The 22749-nt window shown below is 32.0% G+C and overlaps 1 protein-coding gene across 1 annotated transcript; it reads left to right on the forward strand.

Annotated features, from left to right (window-relative positions):
* The first annotated feature begins 585 nt into the window (after positions 1-585).
* Positions 586-4474, forward strand: LOC139481858 (uncharacterized). The gene is made up of 3 exons (XM_071265374.1): positions 586-1074; positions 2659-2839; positions 4289-4474. The coding sequence occupies exons 1-3, from the start codon at positions 603-605 to the stop codon at positions 4401-4403; spliced, it is 768 nt and encodes a 255-aa protein (XP_071121475.1). The 5' UTR covers positions 586-602; the 3' UTR covers positions 4404-4474.
* The last annotated feature ends 18275 nt before the right edge of the window (positions 4475-22749 follow it).

A 22749-nucleotide genomic window follows, 5' to 3' on the forward strand; every position in this document is an offset into this window, starting at 1 on the left:
AGCATACGCTTAACATTGCTGATGTAAATCTGCCTACCATAACATTCAACGACTTTGTTAAAAACCTGACGTTGTAGCCGTTATACTGTGTTGAAAATGACATTGCCCAATTTGATTGAAATGACGTGAGGAAAAAAATAAAAAGTTTCCCGGGTCCAGAGCTGGGTAATTGCAAGTTATGACAAATTACTCTGAAGTGTTAAAGTCTTCAAATTTGTTGTTTGGCACGAAGAAGTTCTTAAGGATGTCTGCTGGTGTCGTTTTTGACACTTTTTGCGCACCGTAATTTATAAAGAAAGTCGTAAAAATGTAAACAGTGTTTGACAAAACTAAATCAATAAAATGGTTGAAATATGAATAATAGTTATAGATTAATCATTTTATAACGTATATGTATGCTACTATTAATAAAAATAAACATAGACGACATAATTATACGACAATATTAAATCCCGCGATTTCCGGTATTTGTTTACATGGAAGCAGCCGACCACTTGACAGCTTCAACGGAGAGTCTAAAAGAATTTATAGATGTCATTTTACACCGTTTTGATAGTATTTTATATTTTTTATAGTCTTGAAATTTTTATATATTATTTATCATGGGAAAACTTCGCAATAATGGCTTTAGAACATTGAAACAAGTAAGAAAACTCGTGTCCATTCGAGAGGGTCAACGAAAACGGTATTTTGAAGAGGATCAGGATCTAGCTTTAAAGTCACTTCATACAGATCACTCATATGATGTAACAAGTAAAAAAATAGTCCCAGATATTTCAAATATTGTTCATGAAGAAGTTTTAGACAATGACGGAAATAACTTGACCCCAACAGATGACTGGCGCATTGGTCGTAGAGTAGTGGAACTTGGTGTTATTGCTGACCACCTACAACAATGTAAACACTGTGGTCTACCACTGTCTCTTCATAACATCATTGATATAAAGACATATGGCTTGGGGTCAGTGTTGAAAGTGTTGTGCACAAATAAGTCGTGTGGGAACATCAACGCTATCCCAACTGGAAAACAACATGACCACAAGATTTGGGATGTAAACACAAAGTTAGCTTTAGGTAAATATAACAAAATAAGGAATGAACACAGAAACACATGAAATAAAAATTGCAAAAAAAATTGCATGAAAAAACATAGTGAAAAGATCCCCTTTCCTGAAAACGTGAATTAAAAAGGTAGACTTAATATGTAAGGTTCACTATATAGTATATATGAGGGAGGGTAGGAGGGGTCCTGATCCCGAAATCCAGAGATTAAAAACACGAAATCCCGAAATCACGGGCTTAAAACATGAAATCCTGAGGTCCCGAAATTTGAAAAAGAAAATTCCCGCATCCCGAAAAAGGTCCTCTCCCCCCTCATATATATACAGAAACTAAAATGATAAAAAGCTGAAGTCAGCCGATATCCCCTATAAATCAGAAACTTTATATCCATGGACGAAAGAAAATTTGGAGAAACTCCATTTTAAAGAAAAGTATTTGTATGTTTGTGCATTTGACTTTCTAGGAGGGGGGGGGGGGGGGTGGTAGTCTTTTCATGTCGACCAGGATATTGTTTCACCCGCTATGCAGATGATTTTTTCCCCATATATGTTCAATGTGGAAAGTTTCTTTTCTTTTATTGGCAAAATGCGGGCCTGATTATTTTTTTTAATCTAAGTGCGGGCCAGATATTTTATTTTGACAAAAATTAGGGTAGGGATATTTTCCAAAAAAAACATAGCCACTCTCCCTCCCCCAGAAAGTCAAAAATGGTCTGTGCTAAATCTGTATTTGATCATAAAACATTATTAGATTGATCAGACCCCATACCAATTCAACCTGATTTGGGCTGATTAAACTGTGGGTGTAAGATTTAATTGAAACAACAAAGTGTTTGGTATATTTTCATATTGGATAAGAAGGTACTAGAAAAAATACATTGTATTTTTATTTATACAGCCACTATAAAATTAAAAAAAACAACATGTATACATGTATGTAATAAGCTTTGAACATGATGAATGTGACAGTCTTGTCGGCATGCTGTCTTGTTTAATAGAAAATAAAGGAATATGGATTAAATGTACATGAGACAAAATCACACAAAATACATAGAAGAAAAAAATGAATAATGAAAGAACAGGATACTGACCTAATATCACTTTATTTATAACATTGACTCAAGATTTCTGTACAAATGTTTCTATGACCTTAAACATGAATAGAACTGCACTCAATTAAAATTTTGACTGTGTTGCAGTTTTGATAAAATATAGATGGACACCTTTAAAATTTTCAAGAACTTTTTCAAACCAATTTTGATAATTATAAAACTTATCAGTTATCTCTTATTATATACTGTTCTTACAAATTACCAAGTTTGTTGGTATTTTGTTTAAAATGCCAAACCTATAGGTATTATAGGTATAATGATTTAATGAATAGTTAAAAAAGCTAAAATGTTCAGTACAAACTAAATTCAGATGGTCACCTTTAAAATTTTTCGTAACTATTCCAAATCAACTTTGATTTTCATAAAACTTATCTGTAATCTCTAGTATATACTATTGTTTCAAATAACAAAATCAATTAAAAAAAATTACAATAAATAGTTAAAAAATATAATTAAGATTTACATGTTTTTCAAATATATTTTAGCTGCTATTGATCTTGGACTTGGAGAACACCAGATAAATGGCCTTCTTTCCATTCTTAATATCCCTACAGTCAGCCACTGCATGATTGACAGCAGAATAAGAGAAGTTGGAGATGTCATTGAATCTGTTGCAGACCAGTCAATGGAAGAGTGGACAGAAAGAGAAAAAGAAATGACTAGAGAGTATGATCATAATTATTAGTTTATCACTCCTATTTTAACATGTATACAATGAAAATTATGATATGAAAAATATCCATATTCATGATCTAAAAATTTTATTCTTTGAAAATAAATATACAATACATATTCCTTTTCCGAAAATATAAAACTTATTTGGCAATCTTTAAAAAAACAAGGAAAGGCCAGTTTTTAGCATGTTTTGTAGCAAGCACAAATACATCTACATTCCATATCATTCCTTAACATTATAATGTACCAGAATGACCTAGCTGATACAACTTCATGTAATAACACTATAAGTTTTATTAGGTCATGATGATGGGGGTGATTAACCACCTTGACTGGCTGTGAAGCCCTCACACGGTCAGATTAATAAGGTCGCAAAAAGGCATCATTGCAGGATAATTTATATTTTACCCCCCCCCCCCCACACACACACACACTGTATTTTAAATTATCTGATTTTTGTCTGCCCATATTTCTCATAAGGCCAACTCCTCCATTGCGGATGGACCAATATTAATGAAACTTGACACGGTCAAAGTACGTACACAACCTGAGGCTGTGCATGAAGGAAAAATATTATTTTTGGTTAGAATTATTTCAAGGGAGATAATTTAATTTATTTAGTTTTATATAGCAATAAATGGCAACAAATCTTGTAAGCACAATTACTTCTAAACAGTTCAATCAATAATGATGAAACTTCGCACAGTTGTTGTCACCACCTGAGGATGTGCATGAAAGAGGATATTTCTTTTCAGAATTTTTATCAAGGGAGATAATTGCAATTACTTAGTTTAAATATCACAATATACATTGTAGGTCTTGTACATGTAAGCACAACTAGTACTCCTCCTAAATGACTGTAGCAATATTAATGAAACATTACACAGTTGATTTGCATTAACAGAGAATAGGCATACAGGAAGATATTCTTGGTCTGACGTATTTAAAGGGAGATAATTGAACTTACTTTATATAGATGTAGTTTTTTTGTTTTGTTTCCATACACTTACTTAAAACATACAAAGTTTTCTCGTTTGAATTGTTTTACAATGTCTTATCGGGGCCTTTTATAGCTGACTATGCAGTATGGGCTTTGCTCATTGTTGAAGGCTGTACAGTGACCTATATTTGTTAATGTTTGTGTCATTTTGGTCTTTTGTGGATAGTTGTCTCATTGGCAATCATACCATATCTTCTTTTTTATAAAGACAGATAACTCTTGATCATTATTAATTTTAAATGTTCTGTCATTTTAATATAGCTATGTAAATGAATGTGTATTCCTTTAATTAAAAGGCATTAATAATAGTGCTCAACACATTCATACTGTGTCAGAAATCTTATATGCTGTGTTAAATATATTTAATCACAATCTTGTTAAGCTATATATTTTGTGTTAAAATATTTTATTTTATAGTTTGTATAATTATTTCCCTTCAGATCTGATGGCAATGACAATGTTACAGTCTCGGTTGATGCTGCATGGCAAAGAAGAGGCAGTGGCAGATCTTATGACAGCCTGACAGGTAAACCCTTTTATCCTGATTTGGACTAATGATTAATCTGACATTTAAATAAATAAATACAAATGTATACATGTAGACAATGTATAATACAAAACATGCAGTTTTTATGATATGCTTAATGAGGACCCAAAATTTGTATACGATACCCTATAGTAATCAGTTTGTATTTTCATCTTGTCTGTCAGCATTTCTTATGTTGTATGATAACTCAATTGATCGATTAAAGTAAAACTTAAGACATTATGCTAAGCATCATTAGAGTAAGCTTCCTTTTGATTTGCAAGTATTTCCAATTTTTTTGTTTCTGAGTAATGGACTTAGGATTCATCTTTTCGTGACAGAAGTATTTGATTTTTTTTTTTGTTGGAGGATACATCATTGGATTTATTATAGGATTAAACTCATTTTTTTCTAGAGGTTATTGATGTGTTAGCTCGGTAATGAATACACGTCAACGTCGCAGTCGTGAAAAAAAGGAAAATCATAATATTTTACTGATTAAAACTTGGCAATGGATACAAGGAAATATTAAACGAAGAAAACATTCTCTAAAATATCATGTTTGCGTTTCTAATTTTCTGTGACGTCAACATTCCGCCATGTTTGATTATCTGAGAAAATTCCGGTATTGATTTTTTTATGTCAATGGTGTGAGAAAGGCACGATAGCAAATGAAATATAAGTCATGATTTGATGGAAAAAAAACAAACATGTATTGCCAGTATGCATCAAAGTACGGTCTTCAACACGTAGCCATGGCTCACACCGAACAGTTAGCTATATATGGCCCAAACGTTACATCTGTAAAACCATTCAAACGGAGAAAACAACAGTCCTATCTATATAAAAGAAACGAGACAAAACAAACAATTATGAACAACATTAACAAACGTTAAATACTGAACATCAGATTCCTGACTTAGGAGAGGTGCTACCAAGTGAAGCAGTTTTAAACTTTAAATTATATGGTTCGCTACTGACCCCCTACGGATCCATAGAGGGTGAGTAAATCAATAAGTGTTGACGCTGGAGGCCAAATTCCCTATGAATTTTATTCAGCCTCTATGGTTAGTTTGGGATCAGTAGTTAACTGTGTAATGAATTTATCGCACGCTGGACTTTTTCTGCTGCAAAAAAAAACAATGAAACACAACAACATTAATAGAAGACGTCACCATTAACAGTAGTATTGACGTCATTTACCACCTATTTAGTATGACATTTACTAATCCCTTACGGATCCATAGGTGGTCACCACGTGACGGCTTTAAACAAATCAAAACTTAATAATTTACCCGCAGTGTGATAAGTTAATAGTTACCAACCTTCGCACTTATCTGAAACAATATTGTAACATCACAACATAAAAAAGACATACTATCAAAGATCAATTGAAAATGAACTGATTCAAAAAGACTTATTAACAGAAGTGAACATACACTGATTGAATGAATTTGATCACTGACACAATATAAATAAAAAAAAGCATGATAGAATAAGAGATAATGTTAAACAATCTCAAAAAACAAATTTAGCAAAAAGCCGCCAAATAGAGTTATGTTCACAGGTAAATGAAAATATACTTGGTTGCAAGGTATACAGTTTAAATGAAGAACGAAAATATATTTTACAAAAAAAGAATTTTTGTTTTTCATAATTCATGGAACAGAGGTAACTGTTTTCACACACAAATGTGTAAAGTGGTAATAATGTAATCATGGTTGCAGCACATGACTCCATCCATTCAAATGCTATGTTATGAACATTATAAGCAATAATCTTTGAGCCCGGATCAATATCCAAAACCCCAAAAAAATGAAGTTTTCTTCTGATATTCAAACTCTATTTTCTATAGTTACTTCTCTTTTTACGACAGTTTCATCTGAAAGGTTTGTTGACATTTAATCAATAATGAAATTCTATGAAGAATGAAAAAAAAAATGCTGATTGGCTGGAAGTGTATTGTCTATTAACTCACAGACATAATCTTGTCATGTGACTGTGATGTTACCAACTTATTTTTTTTAATTTACTCCTTAGAAATGGTACTATGAATTAGATATGTATATTAAAATTAACTTAAGGAATGTGGTGCACTCTTTAAATAACGGTGTTTATTCAGTTTGCACATTATTGTGTATGTTGCGACTTCATAAACAGACAAAAATGCAGTCATTGCTTGAATACATTACAATATGAAGTGTTTAAAGTTTTTTAATTTTCTTTTGTTTAATTCCTTATTAAAACAAGCCTTCAACTGGTTTACGTTAACAGAGGATATTCAGATCAGTTTGAAAGTTCAAAGAGCAAATACGTTTAAACAAAAACTGAACTTCTGTAAGATGATATTGAAAGAGGGGAAGTCAATAAAATGAATTGCTGGACTCTATACCAACGGAGCAAACGTACATACAGCAGTTATATTCTAGAGTTTTTAAGGATTTTTTCAGAAGAAAATGATGAAATCAAATTGAGTATAGATATGGGGAAAGTGTAAAAGAGACAACAACACGACCAAAGCCACCAATGAGTCTTCAACAAAGCGAGAAAATGTCGCAACCTTAGGCGGAATTCAGCTAGCCACTTAACGAAAATGTGTAGTAGTTCTTTGAAAATAGACCTCAAAGTAAACTCCAAAATAGCTGCATTTGTCCTACGTAAGGAGCCTGTTTTTCAGTGGTTGTCGTTTGCTGATAAGTCTTTCTCGTTTCTCATATAGATTATACTGTTGGTTTTCCTGTTCGAATAGTTTTACACTAGTCATTTTGGGTCCCTTTAAAGCCTGCTTGATGTGACATATAATGGTTTTCTTTTAAATAATTCTGACTTAGATGGAGAGTTGTCTCATTGCCATTCATACCACATCTTCTTATATCTATGTAGCCATCAGAACCTGCCACTGATATTGCTATTGCTTTTTCATGACGTGATATTGTACTGCTTTCCTCAGAATTTCCTATTGTGACGACACTAAAACTGGCGATTATATGTGATTACGTTACATAGACAAAATGTGTCTTTATTGCAGATTATTGAAAGAAAATCTGCATATCGTTTTATATCATTAGTGAAAGAGATGATACCACCTTATACAACCTTATCTCGCTATTTCTCTACTCTCGACAAGTACATGTAAAATATTTCAAAAGCTTGGTGAACTTTTTCTTTGTTATTGTTTGTATGTATGTCATTTTTATCCATTTCTGTTGTCGTTTATTTTCGACTTATGAAGTTAGATGTTCAATTGTTATCTTTCGCCTCTTTTAAGATTAAAACATTCAACCGTTTCGAAAGGGGAATTATCGTATCACACTCGATGCAGTAGTAGAATCTATATGCTGGTATATCAATTTTTTGCGTGGGTTATTTTTATGCCCCACTTACGATAGTAGAGGAGCATTATGTTTTCTGGTCTGTGCGTCCGTTCGTCCGTTTGTCCGTTCGTCCGTCCGTCTGTCCCGCTTCAGGTTAAAGTTTTTGGTCAAGGTAGTTTTTGATGAAGTTGAAGTCCAATCAACTTCAAACTTAGTACACATGTTCCCTATGGTATGATCTTTCCAGTTTTAATGCTAAATTAGAGTTTTTATCCCAATGTCATGGACATAGAAAATGATAGTGCGAGTTGGGCATTCGTGTACGGAGGACACATTCTTGTTTACACTACTTTCGATTGGAGATAATTTTACCAGTTCTGATAATGATAATCATTATCTAATTACAAGTTGGTTTGCTTATGCTTGTATCGTATACAAATAAAGTAAAAATCTATTCAAGAAATATTCAAATGTAATCCTCAATTTATCTGATTTGTATTTTTCAAATCCTGCATATATATAGATTAAATTTGTGTATGTCTGTGCAGTATGCTAGGACGTGTAAACAATGGATGGCCGAACTTTCTAGCCAATATGAAGCATGAGATCACATTTCCTTTTTGAGGAACAGAACCAACCTTTACAACACTGATAGCTAGTATAGCATGGTCTTTCACACCGAGAACTCCTTTTAAAAAGCCTAAAACAAGACAAAAATAAATGAAACATAGGAACGACATTAAATCACACAGTTTAGTTATTGGTTAAATTAATGTATATTTCTAAATACAACCTTGGGTATTTACAAATATCGTAGTGTTTGTGATAGGAACGCGAAAAGCACACGTATTAACTGATGTTAACTTATAAACGTTGTAAGGTTAAAATTATTGGGATGTTGAAGATTATCACATATAGACTTTAATCCATAAAACGACACAAAAAAGTTTACAGAGAAAGAAACAATTTCAATAAACAAAAATACATTTAAGTTGGTGTAAACAAATGCAGTGTGGTAATGAAAAATGATATATAGAATAATGGTGTATATACATGTATAATAATCTTTAAAAAGAAATTAAGTGTGACAATATATATTTACAAAGATGGACTAATTTTTTTTTTGTATGCCCCACCTACTTAAGTAGAGGGGCATTATGTTTTCTGGTCAGTGCGTCCGTCCGTCTGTTCGTTCGTCTGTCCATTCGTCCGTACGTTCGTCCCGCTTCAGGTAAAAGTTTTTGGTCAAGATAGTTTTTGATGAAGCTGAAGTCCAATTAACTTGAAAGTTAGTAAAGTTGTTGCTTATGATATGATCTTTTTTAATTTTAAAGCCAAATTATACTTTTGACCCCAATTTCACGGTCTTCTGAACATAGAAAATGAAAGTGGGAGTTTCAGGTTAAAGTTTTTGGTCAAGGTAGTTTTTGATGAAGTTGGAGTCCAATCAACTTGAAACTTAGTAAACATGTTCCCTATGGTATAATCGTCCTAATTTTAATGCCAAATCAGATATTTACCAAATTTCACGATCCATTGAACATGGAAAATGATAGTGTTAGTAGGGCATCCGGATACTTTGGACACATTCTTGTTATTAAATCACTTAATGAATAAACATAAATTTGTTAAAACGGATTGTTTTTCATTACTAAACAGTGAGTCAATTGACATAATATTTGGTATATGTAAATATTTGCTTTGCTATTTAAGTCGCCAATAAACCAGCCTCTAGCATCTATGAAGAATATTGGATAGCTTTAGTCAGGTTCAAGATACTATAGCCGCTTATTATTATAATACAAACATACTATATTATATGCATTTCTGTTCAAGTGTTTACACAAGATAAGCTTCTCCACTTGTGCATGCGCACGTACAGGGTCATAATCATCGTCTGAATAGTAAGTTCATGCTGTGTTTATGTCTTGTTAAGAATTGGAATTGATGTCAGATCTTTTAACGTCTTCGTGATGTTGTTTTGTGTCCCGACTAAGAGCTTTGCCAAATCCACGAAATTAAATATCTATGAATATGCTTTTCCTCAATTCACGAAAATTAGCGCCCACGGAAATAAATGAATCCACAGTATTTTCGGATATCCTGGTTTTGACGGCGATACTTACATTACAGGAAACAATTTTGCTCCTTTGGAAATTCATAGAATTTTCAAAGTTTATGTTTTTACCTTGATATGTGACATCATCAAAACCACGTGTTATTTATGAAATGAGTGTTATTTACAATCCGCCATTCGACGGTTGCCTATAGGACTTAATATATTCTTTTAATTCGAAATGCACGTATTCATCTTTGTTTTTCTGTTGTGTAGTTTTTTTCTATTCTTGTTGAATCACTTTCTGTCGTTTTTTTAACCATTATGGTATATGATTATATTCAAATGTGTTTCTTGTGTACAATTTGGAAATTAGTATGGCGTTCATTATCACTGAACTAGTATGTATTTGTTTAGGGGCCAGCTGAAGGACCCCTCCGGGTGCGGGAATTTCTCGCTACATGGAAGACCTGTTGGTGACCTTCTGCTGTTGTTTTTTTATTTGGTCGAGTTGTTGTCTCTTTGACCCATTCCCCATTTCCATTCTCAATTTTATTCCTCATTTATTTACATCCATTTGTATAAACAGTTTAACATGTTTAACATGTTTAACAGAAAATTAAAAGTTATCTTTATTAATGCACAATTTTGGAATACTTTGTAATTTAAAATCACTATGAATATTAAATCAAAAAACGTAAGCTATGCATTCATGATTGTACTCGTCTGAAATAAATCATGTAAATATCCATCCAAGATTTCGATATTTCACGTCTTTTATATTTCAAAATAGATGAGGATTTTTTTCAAGGAACAAGCCCTTTTATAATTAATATTCTAACATGACGTCCTTCAAACGCTTTGAGTACACACCCGTGGTAAAATATGAATATATTGCCAGTGCTGTTCCGATTGTACTCCCACGTCATATGCTTTTTTTATGAATGAGATACCCGACGTCATAGAACAATGACGTTAGAATGTAAGCATTTTACGGGAAAATACACGCTTGTGAATCCGAAAATCATCACAAGGAAACATACACAAATGATGCTAAAATGTGGCAAAAGCCCTTTATTGTACATCATATAAGACATATAAATAAATTATCATTCAAATTCATCCAAAACTGTCTAAATACATTATTTTAAATAGTTTAAGCATGTCACTAATGCAGTTTGCTCCGTTCTTTTACGCTAGTTTATTAGTGCGTTTATTTATGGGAACGGCAAATATTTGCCTACACCTAGAGCGCTTCGATCCAAAAGAATTGCCGTATGTGTCCTATCAGAATCGAAATAATTCATGGGGGCTTGAATATATCTAGATTTTACCACGGGTTGTCCCTTTATGCCGATATTTTACCCCTCGCTATCGCTCAGGGGTAAAATATTTGTCATAAAGGGCCAACCCTTGGTAAAATCACGATATATTCGAGCCCCCATGAATTATTTCTTAAACTGTATTCAAAAAACTAATCCAACCATTTAACGACACATTCAAACATATACTGAGTTTCTTTGAATAATCACAGCATACGACTCTACTTACTCATGATTAATTCCATTATTTTCTAACATGTCCTCGGTTGCCATGTTGACTGGAAGTAAAATTATATTATAAAAATATCGTGACCGATTTATATATTTTGTATCATACACCAACAATATGTCGACATTTTATTGAAATCCTCCTCTACGTTCCCCGATATAATAAACTTAATCTTAATCTTAATCATGCATTAAAAAATGATTTTATTGAAATCGACTAAACCAACTTTATTGGAAATGTGTTATATAGGCTTACATATCCGAAGAACAAACAGTAATTGCAGTGTAAGATTTTAATAGTAACAACACGAAAATCTATACAGAAACCTTAATACTGTACATTGTAAATTGATTAGTAAAAGAATTGCATCCGAGCTGTTTAGGTGCAAGGTAATGTGTTCATGCTGTTTAAGGACACATGCGTTTCAGATGATAATTAAATTGTCAGTAAAAAGATCTTCTTATTTTCTCTTACCTCCAATAGACACTACAAACAGACAAACTACTAAACAAACAGAAACTTGCATTCTTCTTTTATGTTCTCTACAACAAATATAAACATTTTCAATACATTTTGTTATGATAAGTCGTTATTTGTAACAATGCAATAAAAATATAAAAATTAATATGGTATAAGTTATAAATGATGCATATTTTAAGGTTTGTCTTGAAGTATAAACCACCACAGGATTGTTAAAATGAAAGACCGACCGTAGGAAGGTCTATCGTTTGGGCAATCCTGACATCCCGCGGAGGATTAAAAATCGGGAAAACATTTAAATATGCATAATCTGACTTATATACCGTCAACAAACATCATTTTCTGCAAATATTTGTAGTATTTCTATTTTATTTTACCGTCCACAATTAATATGGGATATTCTTTTCTGATGCGTTCCGCCTTACGCTCTTTTACAATATTTAAAAAAACTCACTAAAATTTAGTAAATAATCTAGATATAAACTTTAGAATTAAAAAGTGAATCTCAATTGTCAACAACATACAATTAATATCAACCGAATTAAAGGTTTAAGCAAATTCTAATTTTAAGCATGAAATAAATGACCGCACACAGGTCTTTATATTGTGCCCTGAGGCAAACTTCTGAAACTTAGTATCGTCGGGGTTGATTCTGAAAAAGATTGATCTGCTGTTCTTAAAGAAAATAACTCCATGTACAAGGTACATGGATATAAGTAAATAGAAATACCAGGACCTTCAAAAACAGTACAGTAAAAAACGACTTTGTCTTCGAAAGGGTTTAAGGGAGCGTCGGTAGTCAAATTGTCTAAGTAGTTCATCTACCTATCAACTAGTCTGTCAAATTCAAGGTTCTTAGTTCGAACAATGCACGTGTTAGGTTCATTTGATTCAAACTTAACGGGAAATAATTGTCAGTTGTTTGCCAGGGGTCATTGGCTCAATAGGCAGTTCACCTTCTCCCACCATTCAAAACAAACCACCAGTTTAATTATTTCAGACTTTTTTTAAACAGTGTCTAATGAAAGATGTCATGAACAGTAAGTAATCTAATTGTGCATACGGTTACAGGGTTCCGATGGGCGACATTTCAGTTCCGGGCATTATATTCTTATAGTCCTTTTCATCTTGTATAATGCCAAATTCCGATACATTTAGAACAAATTAGCTCTAACACAGAAAACATAGCAAAGCAAAGATAGTGAATGCCTTATTCTTATATATACTAGGGCAATGTATTGCAATTCTGTTATTCATATTTAGCTTAAGTTAAATAAATTTCATGATCATTTAGATCCTTTAAAAAAAACTTCGAATAGAAATTAAAAAGTTAAAACAATCACATTACAATTCCATAAAAGTTGTGAAAACAAAAGAAAGGTACTTTTCAAAATATGTATGTCAATATATGAATTAAACAAAAAAAGATATCGATTCTATTGACGTTTTTTTATTTGCGTGAAGTGCGGGACGTTATCTTGCTAACTAATAGTTTATGCTACGTCACTTGCTTTTATTTAGCACGAACTAATTAAAGATGTACTTACATAGCAGATAATCATCAATGTATTAAAGAATTTGAACTACTTGGTTGTTTTATAGCTTTTATACACGACTGTGACGCAATCAAATAGATTGACGGCAGAAAAAGCTTACAGTAGTATCCGGCTTTGTGGCTAAAGGTCTTTTCGTAATTCCTTACGTAATGGAGAGTTCATAAATTCAATGGTGTAGGGAATGCACGTTCCCAGCTCTATATCCTTGTCTTTTTTCTACAATAAATGTTAACAATATATTAGTATTTTCTTACATGTACAGGTACAATTTCAAACTACAAAAATAATGAGATGGTCAAAGGTAGAACCAATTTGCGATTATTTATCACTGTTTACTACGAGAATGACAACGGTACTAACACAAGAAGATATGAAAAGTACGACGGACATTGTTAATGTTTGTGTCATTTTTGTCTTTTGTGGATATTTGTCTCATTGGCAATCTTACCACATCTTCTTTTTTATAGTAATGATAATTTCTCTTTTGACAAATGATAATATAAGTATACTCATGTATACAATCGACAATTGTTTTAAAACATTTTGTTAAAAGATTAAGAGTTGGACACGTGCTTCCTCAAGCTATAGCTAAGGTAAACCCTCAGTGATAAATGAGGTACTAGTAACAATTGTTTCAGATGTTCCTGTAACACTTGATGACTACTTTTAGCTTGTGGTTTTTAGTCGATATACAGTATATTCATTCCGTGTTACCAGATCAGCTGATCATTATTTATTTAGTTGTTCCGAGTAAAAAAGATACCCGAGTTTAATTGAAGCTAACTGACAAGAGCTGTTATAATGAGTCAGCTTATGTTGTGTGAGTTAAAATTTGTTAAGTTAGTTTAAGTAAAGATACGTAATCATCAAGGCTATTTAAAAAAAATATCATATTTAATTCATAATTCTTTTTGTACTGTTTTTGAGTGACACACATTTTGTAAATGTTTTGAACAGATTTTGATGATGTAGTTTTAACAGGTTTTTTTTAATAATGACTTTCCATTTTTCCAAAGATGGAACATTTGATTGTGCTTAAACTCTTTGTTTGTCAGTCTATTTTTTTTTTTGCGCTCTTTTGATAATTTTTAAGATCGTAAAAGAAGCTAAAACCAGATGTTTTGAGGAATCTGTGTCAAGTGTTAAACCGGAAGTAGCCACTCATGTCCTTTTTTCAAGCAACAATACATATACCGTATATTTTTGGCATATGCATAAAGTATCGGAAATGACGTTTAAAAATTGAAGTTAGTATTTTCTATTAAATTATGTTTTACGTGCTCTATTTTTTTTTTTTAATTTGTTTCTCACTGACAAAAAAACTTTTAGCAACATATAACAATGCTGACAGTTGAATATTAAAGTTTGTTATTATTTCAATTTAAACATCTTAACCTAAAAACGGCAATCAATTATTGTTCTGTATTCTTCCAGTGGTTCAATTCCATATCATTATTTACTTGATAGAGAGTTTCTGCTTAGAAATAAGCTATTAAAACAAGAATTGCCAAATGATAAAGTAATCAAATTTTACAATTTGTTGAAATGAATGAAAAATCTGATTCACATACGACGAAGGATCTATTTAAGTAATCGTGACCACAATCTTGTCCTCATTGCTTGGAAAATATTTCAGCATCAAATGTATCATCGGCTTTGTACTTAATGAGCAAAACGATGGATGAAAAATGTAGAACAGGATCTTCTACCCTTCTTCCAGAGCATCTAAGATCGCCCTGCTAAGATTTCGTGTTGCTCAGTCATTAGTTTCTATGTTGTGCCGTGGAGAATAAAGTTTGAAGCTAATTAATTATGTTTCGATTTCTGCCATTGATTGTCAGTTCATTTTCAATTTAAGAGTTTGATTGTCTCTGTAAATGCGTTGTATATTCCGCCTCATATATACTTTTTTACGGATCCTGGTGTATTCATATATATATTTTTTTCTTTTTCACTTTAGTATTTCAAATATAAATCCCCTGGTCTGAGTTTTCATCAAATTGACTATACTATTGGCTTAAAAACAGAAAGACATTCATTGTAAATGTTTGAGCAACAATGCAAGTTACTTCGATTACCATAAGTTTCTGTTATCAATTAACCATGAACACAAATAAGTCACCCATGTTTATTTATGGCTTCTTTATGTTTTCAAATATGCAATGTAACAGATATCGATTCCCTGGGTTCGTTTTATTTCCCTACGACTCGCAGAATGATGAGCCGAAGTTAAGCAGTTGTTAAAGCAAATCTTTGGCATATTGCGCTGTACATGCTGTATGTTCATTAAATTTTAAATCATTCTTCTTATTATTGAAAATATATCCTATCATTGAGACGTTGAGCAATACAGGAATCAATTCCGACCTGTTTGCTGTTCAGAATATCAGGTGAGTGTTTTCCCACCAATTGTAAACATATACGCACCAATTGGGGAAAGTTGACAAATGCATGTCCTAATCATATGCATAAGAGTGACTTTGTAATCTCAAAAACGCAAACACCAAAAACCGAAAAAAAGGAATAACTAAAATTATTGAAAGGAAAAAAACAGTAACTTGTTTATCTCTCATTCTAAAATATCAGGCAATGGATTCAACTACGAATTTGGTATAGAGCTAGGTTGCTCAGCCTTTGAGGGTTTTATGGACTGTTTTTTCATCGTTTTTGCCACAGCATTATCTGGTGTTTTTTTCAAAAGTTTTGTGCATGTCCCCTACATGTTTTTCGCCTCAATATTCTATTAACAGAGACGAATGCTGCAAAGACATATTATACATTTGCATTAAGGAGATACAATTTAATCATCCCCATTAGACTTATTTCTTATCAATTTTACTTTCAATTTGATATACTAATGTAATCAATTTCGATTAGAAAAATCTGACAACCAAAGCAACAATTAAAGCAACTGATGGCATATGCATACCGAATGTAAAGACAAATCGTTGCATCAATCATAACACCAACTAAAACTCAGTTTGACTTTGTTCGTTCTACGTGTCATGCTTCAAATCAAAAAGTCACAAAAGTTATAATATTATGAATCTCTCGAGCAATCTGTCACGTAACAGTACCATTATAATAGCTTATTTCCTTTAAAAACTATTTAACTTGAAACAATTCAATTTCCCCGTTGAACATGTGACTTTGAATGTTCAAAAGGATACAATTTTACACAGACAATCGTTTGCACAATACAAACGCATCATATTTTATACTTTGCTCATATCAATAATTCGGTAGTAATACTTTATAGACTTTTTTGCATCTATATACGTTCATACACCGATCCTTTCAAACTCGAATGCATATATAAAAATAAATCAAATGGTTCCTCAGGTACAGATATTTTTTTTAAATGATTAATAGGGAGTGTGGAATTACAATCATGCAAACGCAAAAAATGCAACGATATCACACGAAATGCACAAGGCAACATAGTTATTTTACAATAAAGTGCTGTCTGTATGATATGTCAAGCCCTCCATTCCAGACAAATCATACTTAAAGTAATTAAAATTATAATAGCGCAACCAAGAAACATGGTTTCTACAAGAAAAAACAAAGAATATTTTGATATTTTAAAGGCAGATGAATTGTCCTTATCTTATTCTCATTCTCATAGACCATCCAATGTACTTCACCAAAGTTGTTTTATGTGGAATGTGTTGTTCAGTTTGTAATCTTCTATGAGAGTTTTGTAGATTAATTTGTCTTTTTATCGTTTTAGGAATTTTTCTGCCATGGGCTGTTAGAATTTATGTTTAAATGTCTCCTGTGTATTTCCTGCCTCGTTTTTTCTTCACAGAATAGCATGCTCCAAAGACCCATAAATCTGAAAAAAGAGGCACAATTAGTTATCTCCATCGAACGTACTTTTTTTTTTTTTTTTTTTTTTTATTTAATTTGAAATGTTCAAATCAAAATGTGGCCTACCAAATAAGAATTATTACCAGAATTTTACTAACATAAGCAACACGACTGTTGGCACAGGTGGATTAGATTTGGGTACCGATCCGGAACACGATTTTATGCTGCGGTTCGTGTTATCTAGGTCTCTATGTTGTGGTTTGTGTACAACGGTTTAAGTCTGTAGGTCCATTTCTTTTTTAGGCCACGGAGTTGTCATTTTATTTTTGAATGATGAGTTTGAGTGTTCCTATTGTATTTATCTTGTTTTTATAAAATCAATATAAATCTGAAAAATCTTTGGTCAATGTGGCGACAAACCACCTAATCTAACAAACGCAAACTGAACCTCAATGTGACAATCAAGTGACAGGATGTCATTTAAAATATATAAAACACTTATTTCAAAAACAAACTGCATAATAGGATAAAGTTAGACATTGTACTTCAGATGATTATTGAAGTTCAAAAGTCATCGAAGCTTTAACTATTTATACCATGAGCAATCGCTCATATTTTAATACAATTCTAATATTTTGTATTTTGTAAAAACACACTTTCAATTTCCTCGTTGAATTATCAAACTTTGAATCTTATAACGATACAATATTTAATGCAAAATGATTAACAGAATACAAAAGCATAATTTGTATTTCTATTTGCTCACTTAGGAGTTTTACTTAATAAATTTTTTTTTCACATCTGTATTTTAAAATTTATCAATCCTTTTTTGCCACCTATGGGCCTTCAACAACGCAAAAAATACAGCACATGGAAATTGACTTCAGCTGGTCCTTAAGCAAAATGTGTGCTGGTTCAGTAAAAATGGAGAGTGAAAAATGCATTGTTTGTTAAATGATTTAATAAAATTAAACTTTTGTTCTATTTAGTGACAAATAGAGTTTGCTGTTAAATTAATAACGTCATGATTGATTTTTAAATCATGTGGTATTCCTGTCGTGAATGTTTGTGACACCGTCGAAGCAAATACAGCTTGTTGACAACGCCTGAGGTTAACCAATTTCTCTTGGGGATATTTTGAGTTTTTTTTGTACATTTGTACTTTCTGATGATTTCGCCATTCGTCCCAACCGTAAAATGTATTTTGGCAATTATGCAGTTTAATGACGGCTTAAGATGGGTATTTTCTGTAGTCGATTCTTTGATATTTTGGTCAATTCAAATCAGTTTGTCTGCCTTGGCATTTAACGACTATAGTAGCAGTTACCTTTGCGGCCATACAATTGAAGTGGGATTGACACATATTAACAATGGCATAGATTGTCATCAATAAATTATGTCAAAAGAAAAGACCAAAGGAAAGACAACAATATCAAAATGATTACAGAACAAACTGAAGATTTAGCATTATTGATTTTACCATCAAATCAAGGGTGAAGTCAGGTTCCTGGATCCAAAAACGGCAAACCATATATTTTGTCATCAGATTTGTTTTTCTCTCAACCGACCCTTTATGAGTTGCATTTATACAAAATACATGGTTTATTGAAAAGACATGAGCCTTTAGAGAAGTCCAATGTTTGTTTTTTCTCACTTAAAAGATAATATTGAAATTAGTATCTTTAAAGATTGTTTGAGGATTGTTTTATAAGGTTTTTTTTTACCGAAGTATTTAAAGTAGACTTCTTTTGTGATTCAGTATCGTTGGATGGTAAATGACTTTTTAATTGAGAAGTTTCAATATAGCAATATTCTAGTAGCGACTGCATACTATGTATATATCTCCCAATTGATAAGATATTCCAGAGATTGTATTTCTTGTCAGTATTTCATTGATTGAGGGTTATTGATCACAAGGAAGCTGTTAAACCAAGAGTTCCAAATGGATTACGTCGAAATCCTCCCTTCGTACATGATACTTACGCTATCTGTAGTTAGTTGACCGTTATGGAATGTCCGATTTACGGATGATATCGGATAAGTTTCTTATGTCGTAACTTCAATCCCTTTTCCTTTAAACTAATTTGATCTACCAAACTAGACTTATTACCTGGTTTGAAATAAAATGCACAAAATGACGGATGCCACATATGGAGCAGGATCTGCTAACCATTCCAGGGCACCTGATATCACTTCCAGTTTTTTGTTGAGCTCGTTTAAATTAGTCTTTAGTTTTCTATGTTGTTTCTAGTGTACTAGTATTTGTTTGTGTATCTTTTTCTTTTTAAGCAATGACATTGTACATTTAATTTCAATATATCTGTTTAACTGTGTCTCTGGTATCTTTCGCCCATTATTTAGATTCCTCTCATGCATTTGAGTTTTTTAGGTTCAGCCATTTTATAAGGGACTTTCCGTTGTGAATTTGCTTTTAGTTAGCGTTCGCTATTTTTGTTATTTTACTTCTTACCTCTTGATGAAGACGTAAAAAAACAAAAGCAAGCCAACAGTTTCTAATTCGACTCTTACTCTCATATTGGCTGTTTAGTTTCTATTCAGAAATGGATTTTACCGAATTCATTTTAAGTGAATGAAATAAGAAACATACAACCAAAAGCATTTGATTATTTATTTACATATTTTTTCTATTATTATCTAATAAAAGCAAACAGAGAAATTAATAAGTGTATGTTAAATAGTCCGCTATTTGTAATAATATGTTGTAAAATGGGTCAAGTATAGATATGATTTCAACATAGTTTCCTATTTAAAAATTTTACTTTTTAAATGTCACAATAAAACAATCTTTATCAGAGTCAAGCATTAGGTACAGATTTCAAAATAGTATTTTCCTCCTTGTACTTTAATCAGTTCCATAATGAGGAAATATTACTTAAAATACAAATAAAGTTCTCTGGTTAAACTGCTAGATTTAATTACAGATAGTTTAATGTAATAAGATGGATGAGCTTTATGAACATATAGCACATAATGATGAATAATAAAGGCTTAATTGAACAAATATTTACAACATGAAAATATAATATAAAAATATTACAATACTAGTGCAACATAAATAATAACATGAAAAAAAAGCAATTACGTACTTTACACATGTGTTATATCCAAAAGTTGTTATCATATGTACATTTAATATTAAAAAAAGAGGATGTATTATAATTGTCAATAAGACAACTCTCAACAAGATACCAAACGACACATAAATTAACAAATATAGGTCAGTACACACTTTAACAATGAGCAAAGCCCTTATCGCATAGTCAGCGAATTAGCATTAATAAACAAATTCAAACGTGAAAAATAAGGCCATAATTTTCTTTACAAAATATGAAAGAAAATATATATATCTACGTTACATGTTTTGACTAATCTATATATAACTTGAAACTGCAGCTGCATTCTCACACATGAAAGTACAGTGTATCTTGTGCTATCCTACACACTGGGGTAGGGGGATACAAAAATGTCGAATTAAGAAGGGTGTCGGGGAAATCAGGTTTTGTCTAAAAGGATAGGCATATTTTGAGACCTGAACAATGTGGTGGATAATGCAGGTTGTTGGATTTGTCAGGTATCAATGCAATAACTTTCGAATGACAAAAACCTAATGCATGTCATAATAATTAACAGTCATTATAATACTTTGGACAATACGTGTATTCAGGATAATAAACATTGTTCAGTATAATCAAAACTAACAAGCATCTTCGTGTTTCTTAAAATATGTGAATTTTCGAATTCCTAAAACATTTTGTAAAAGGTTCATTTCTCCCTGTGACGAAGACTTATTTGTGTTCTTTTTCTCTTTGGTCTGGTTGTTGTCTGTTTGACACATTCACCATTTGCATATTTTTATACAAACATGTTCTTCCTTAATTTCAAATATGTATGCTATGCATTTGAGAGTATTAGGTTGAAAAGGAAACGGTAAAAAACAATATTCAATATCACACAGTTTTTAGAGGTCCTAACCTACATGTAACTATATATTTATATTTCGAATATCAATAATTTTAACTTATTGAGCGGGTTAAACTATTGTCACCTGTCATTCACAAGTTACTCAAATGTGGCATCAGATAGATATTTTAAGCTTATTATAAAAAATATGTCTTTTGTTTCTTCTGATTCAGAAAGGGAAATACTGTTTTAATGTAAGATAACCTGGTTAAACGGGGGACATATGGTGGCATACAAGGCATGATCGATTACTGAAAACTAACTCAAAGCAATAATTAAGAATGCAGAGAATAAACAATACACAATTTCCTTCACAAAAACAGAACAGAAAACAAGATTAATACCACTTTTTCAATACAGAGATGGTCAATGTTAGTGGTAGTTTAAGTGACATAAAGTTCAAATTTTCCAAACAAAAGGACATCTTCCGCAGTAATGACTGGAAAGACGATCGTTAATTGTCAATCTGCATACCCTCTACTAAACTTGCAACACAATAGTACATGTCATAAAAATTTATATTTTAGAACTAATTTGTTTATGTTGTTATAATCAAAATTAAGAGCTACTGATCCTCGTACTTATAAGATATATGATATAAGATGCTAATCAGAAGAGTAAATATCCGAGTCTTATTTAAGACCTAACTTGTAGTAACCCTTCTTATGGCACGACATTATTTCAAAGATAATGTTCATCGAACTCTATACATTTTGGTCAGGGGCTGGTAAATGATTAATAAAAATCTGTCATCAACAGATGCTTTAAAAATGTAGAAAAATATTCTATAGCGTGTCTTTCTATGTTGTGATGTTACTATATTGTTTCAGATAAGGAAGAAGGGTTGGTACTATGAAAACGTTTAAAACCCGCTGCAATTGTTGTCACCTGTCCTAAGTGAGAATCTCATTTTTTATATAGATTAAATTGTTATTAATATTTAATTCATTAACGATTTTGTCCTATTAAGCCGATCATTTACACTCATTTCATTAAATGCATCACTTGACTGCCGCATTTTCAAGGAATGGGACTACTGACCTAGCTATGCAAATGACTCACGTTGACGTCATACCATCTATGACGTAACTCTCACATCATTGAGCGCCAAATTTGACTCAATCCAGTTTCGCTGTATCCATATTAAAAACGTCTTATATTTGACTACCTGTAGGATTCTACCAAAGGTAGTACCCTAAGATAGTATCCTACACCTGGTAAAAAATGTGTAAAATTTCTAAATTTCAATACAAAAAAATTAGATAATGAAAAAAACGTTGTTTCGCGTTACACTTTGTACCCGAATTTCCATAAACTCGCCCGATTCGGACTTAGACCGGGGATACATTCGTTATCTACGTTCATATCCGTAGATATGGATATTTTAACACCCTTCGGCTACGCCTCACGGTGTACTGGGGGGATACTTCAGGGTGTTAAAATACCTATATCTACGGATATGAACGTAGATAACTTATAATATTGAGATAAGAAACGCGGAATTATGAAAGCGATAATCATCCGACAAAAGAGCAGACAATTTACCTTTCTGTACTTTCTTTGTGAAACAAACATTCGTCTTGTCATACAACATTTAAATTTGACAGGTTACTATCAGCGATTC

Source organism: Mytilus edulis, chromosome 7 (assembly GCF_963676685.1).
Source record: "Mytilus edulis chromosome 7, xbMytEdul2.2, whole genome shotgun sequence".
Classification (NCBI taxonomy): Eukaryota; Metazoa; Mollusca; class Bivalvia; order Mytilida; family Mytilidae; genus Mytilus; species Mytilus edulis.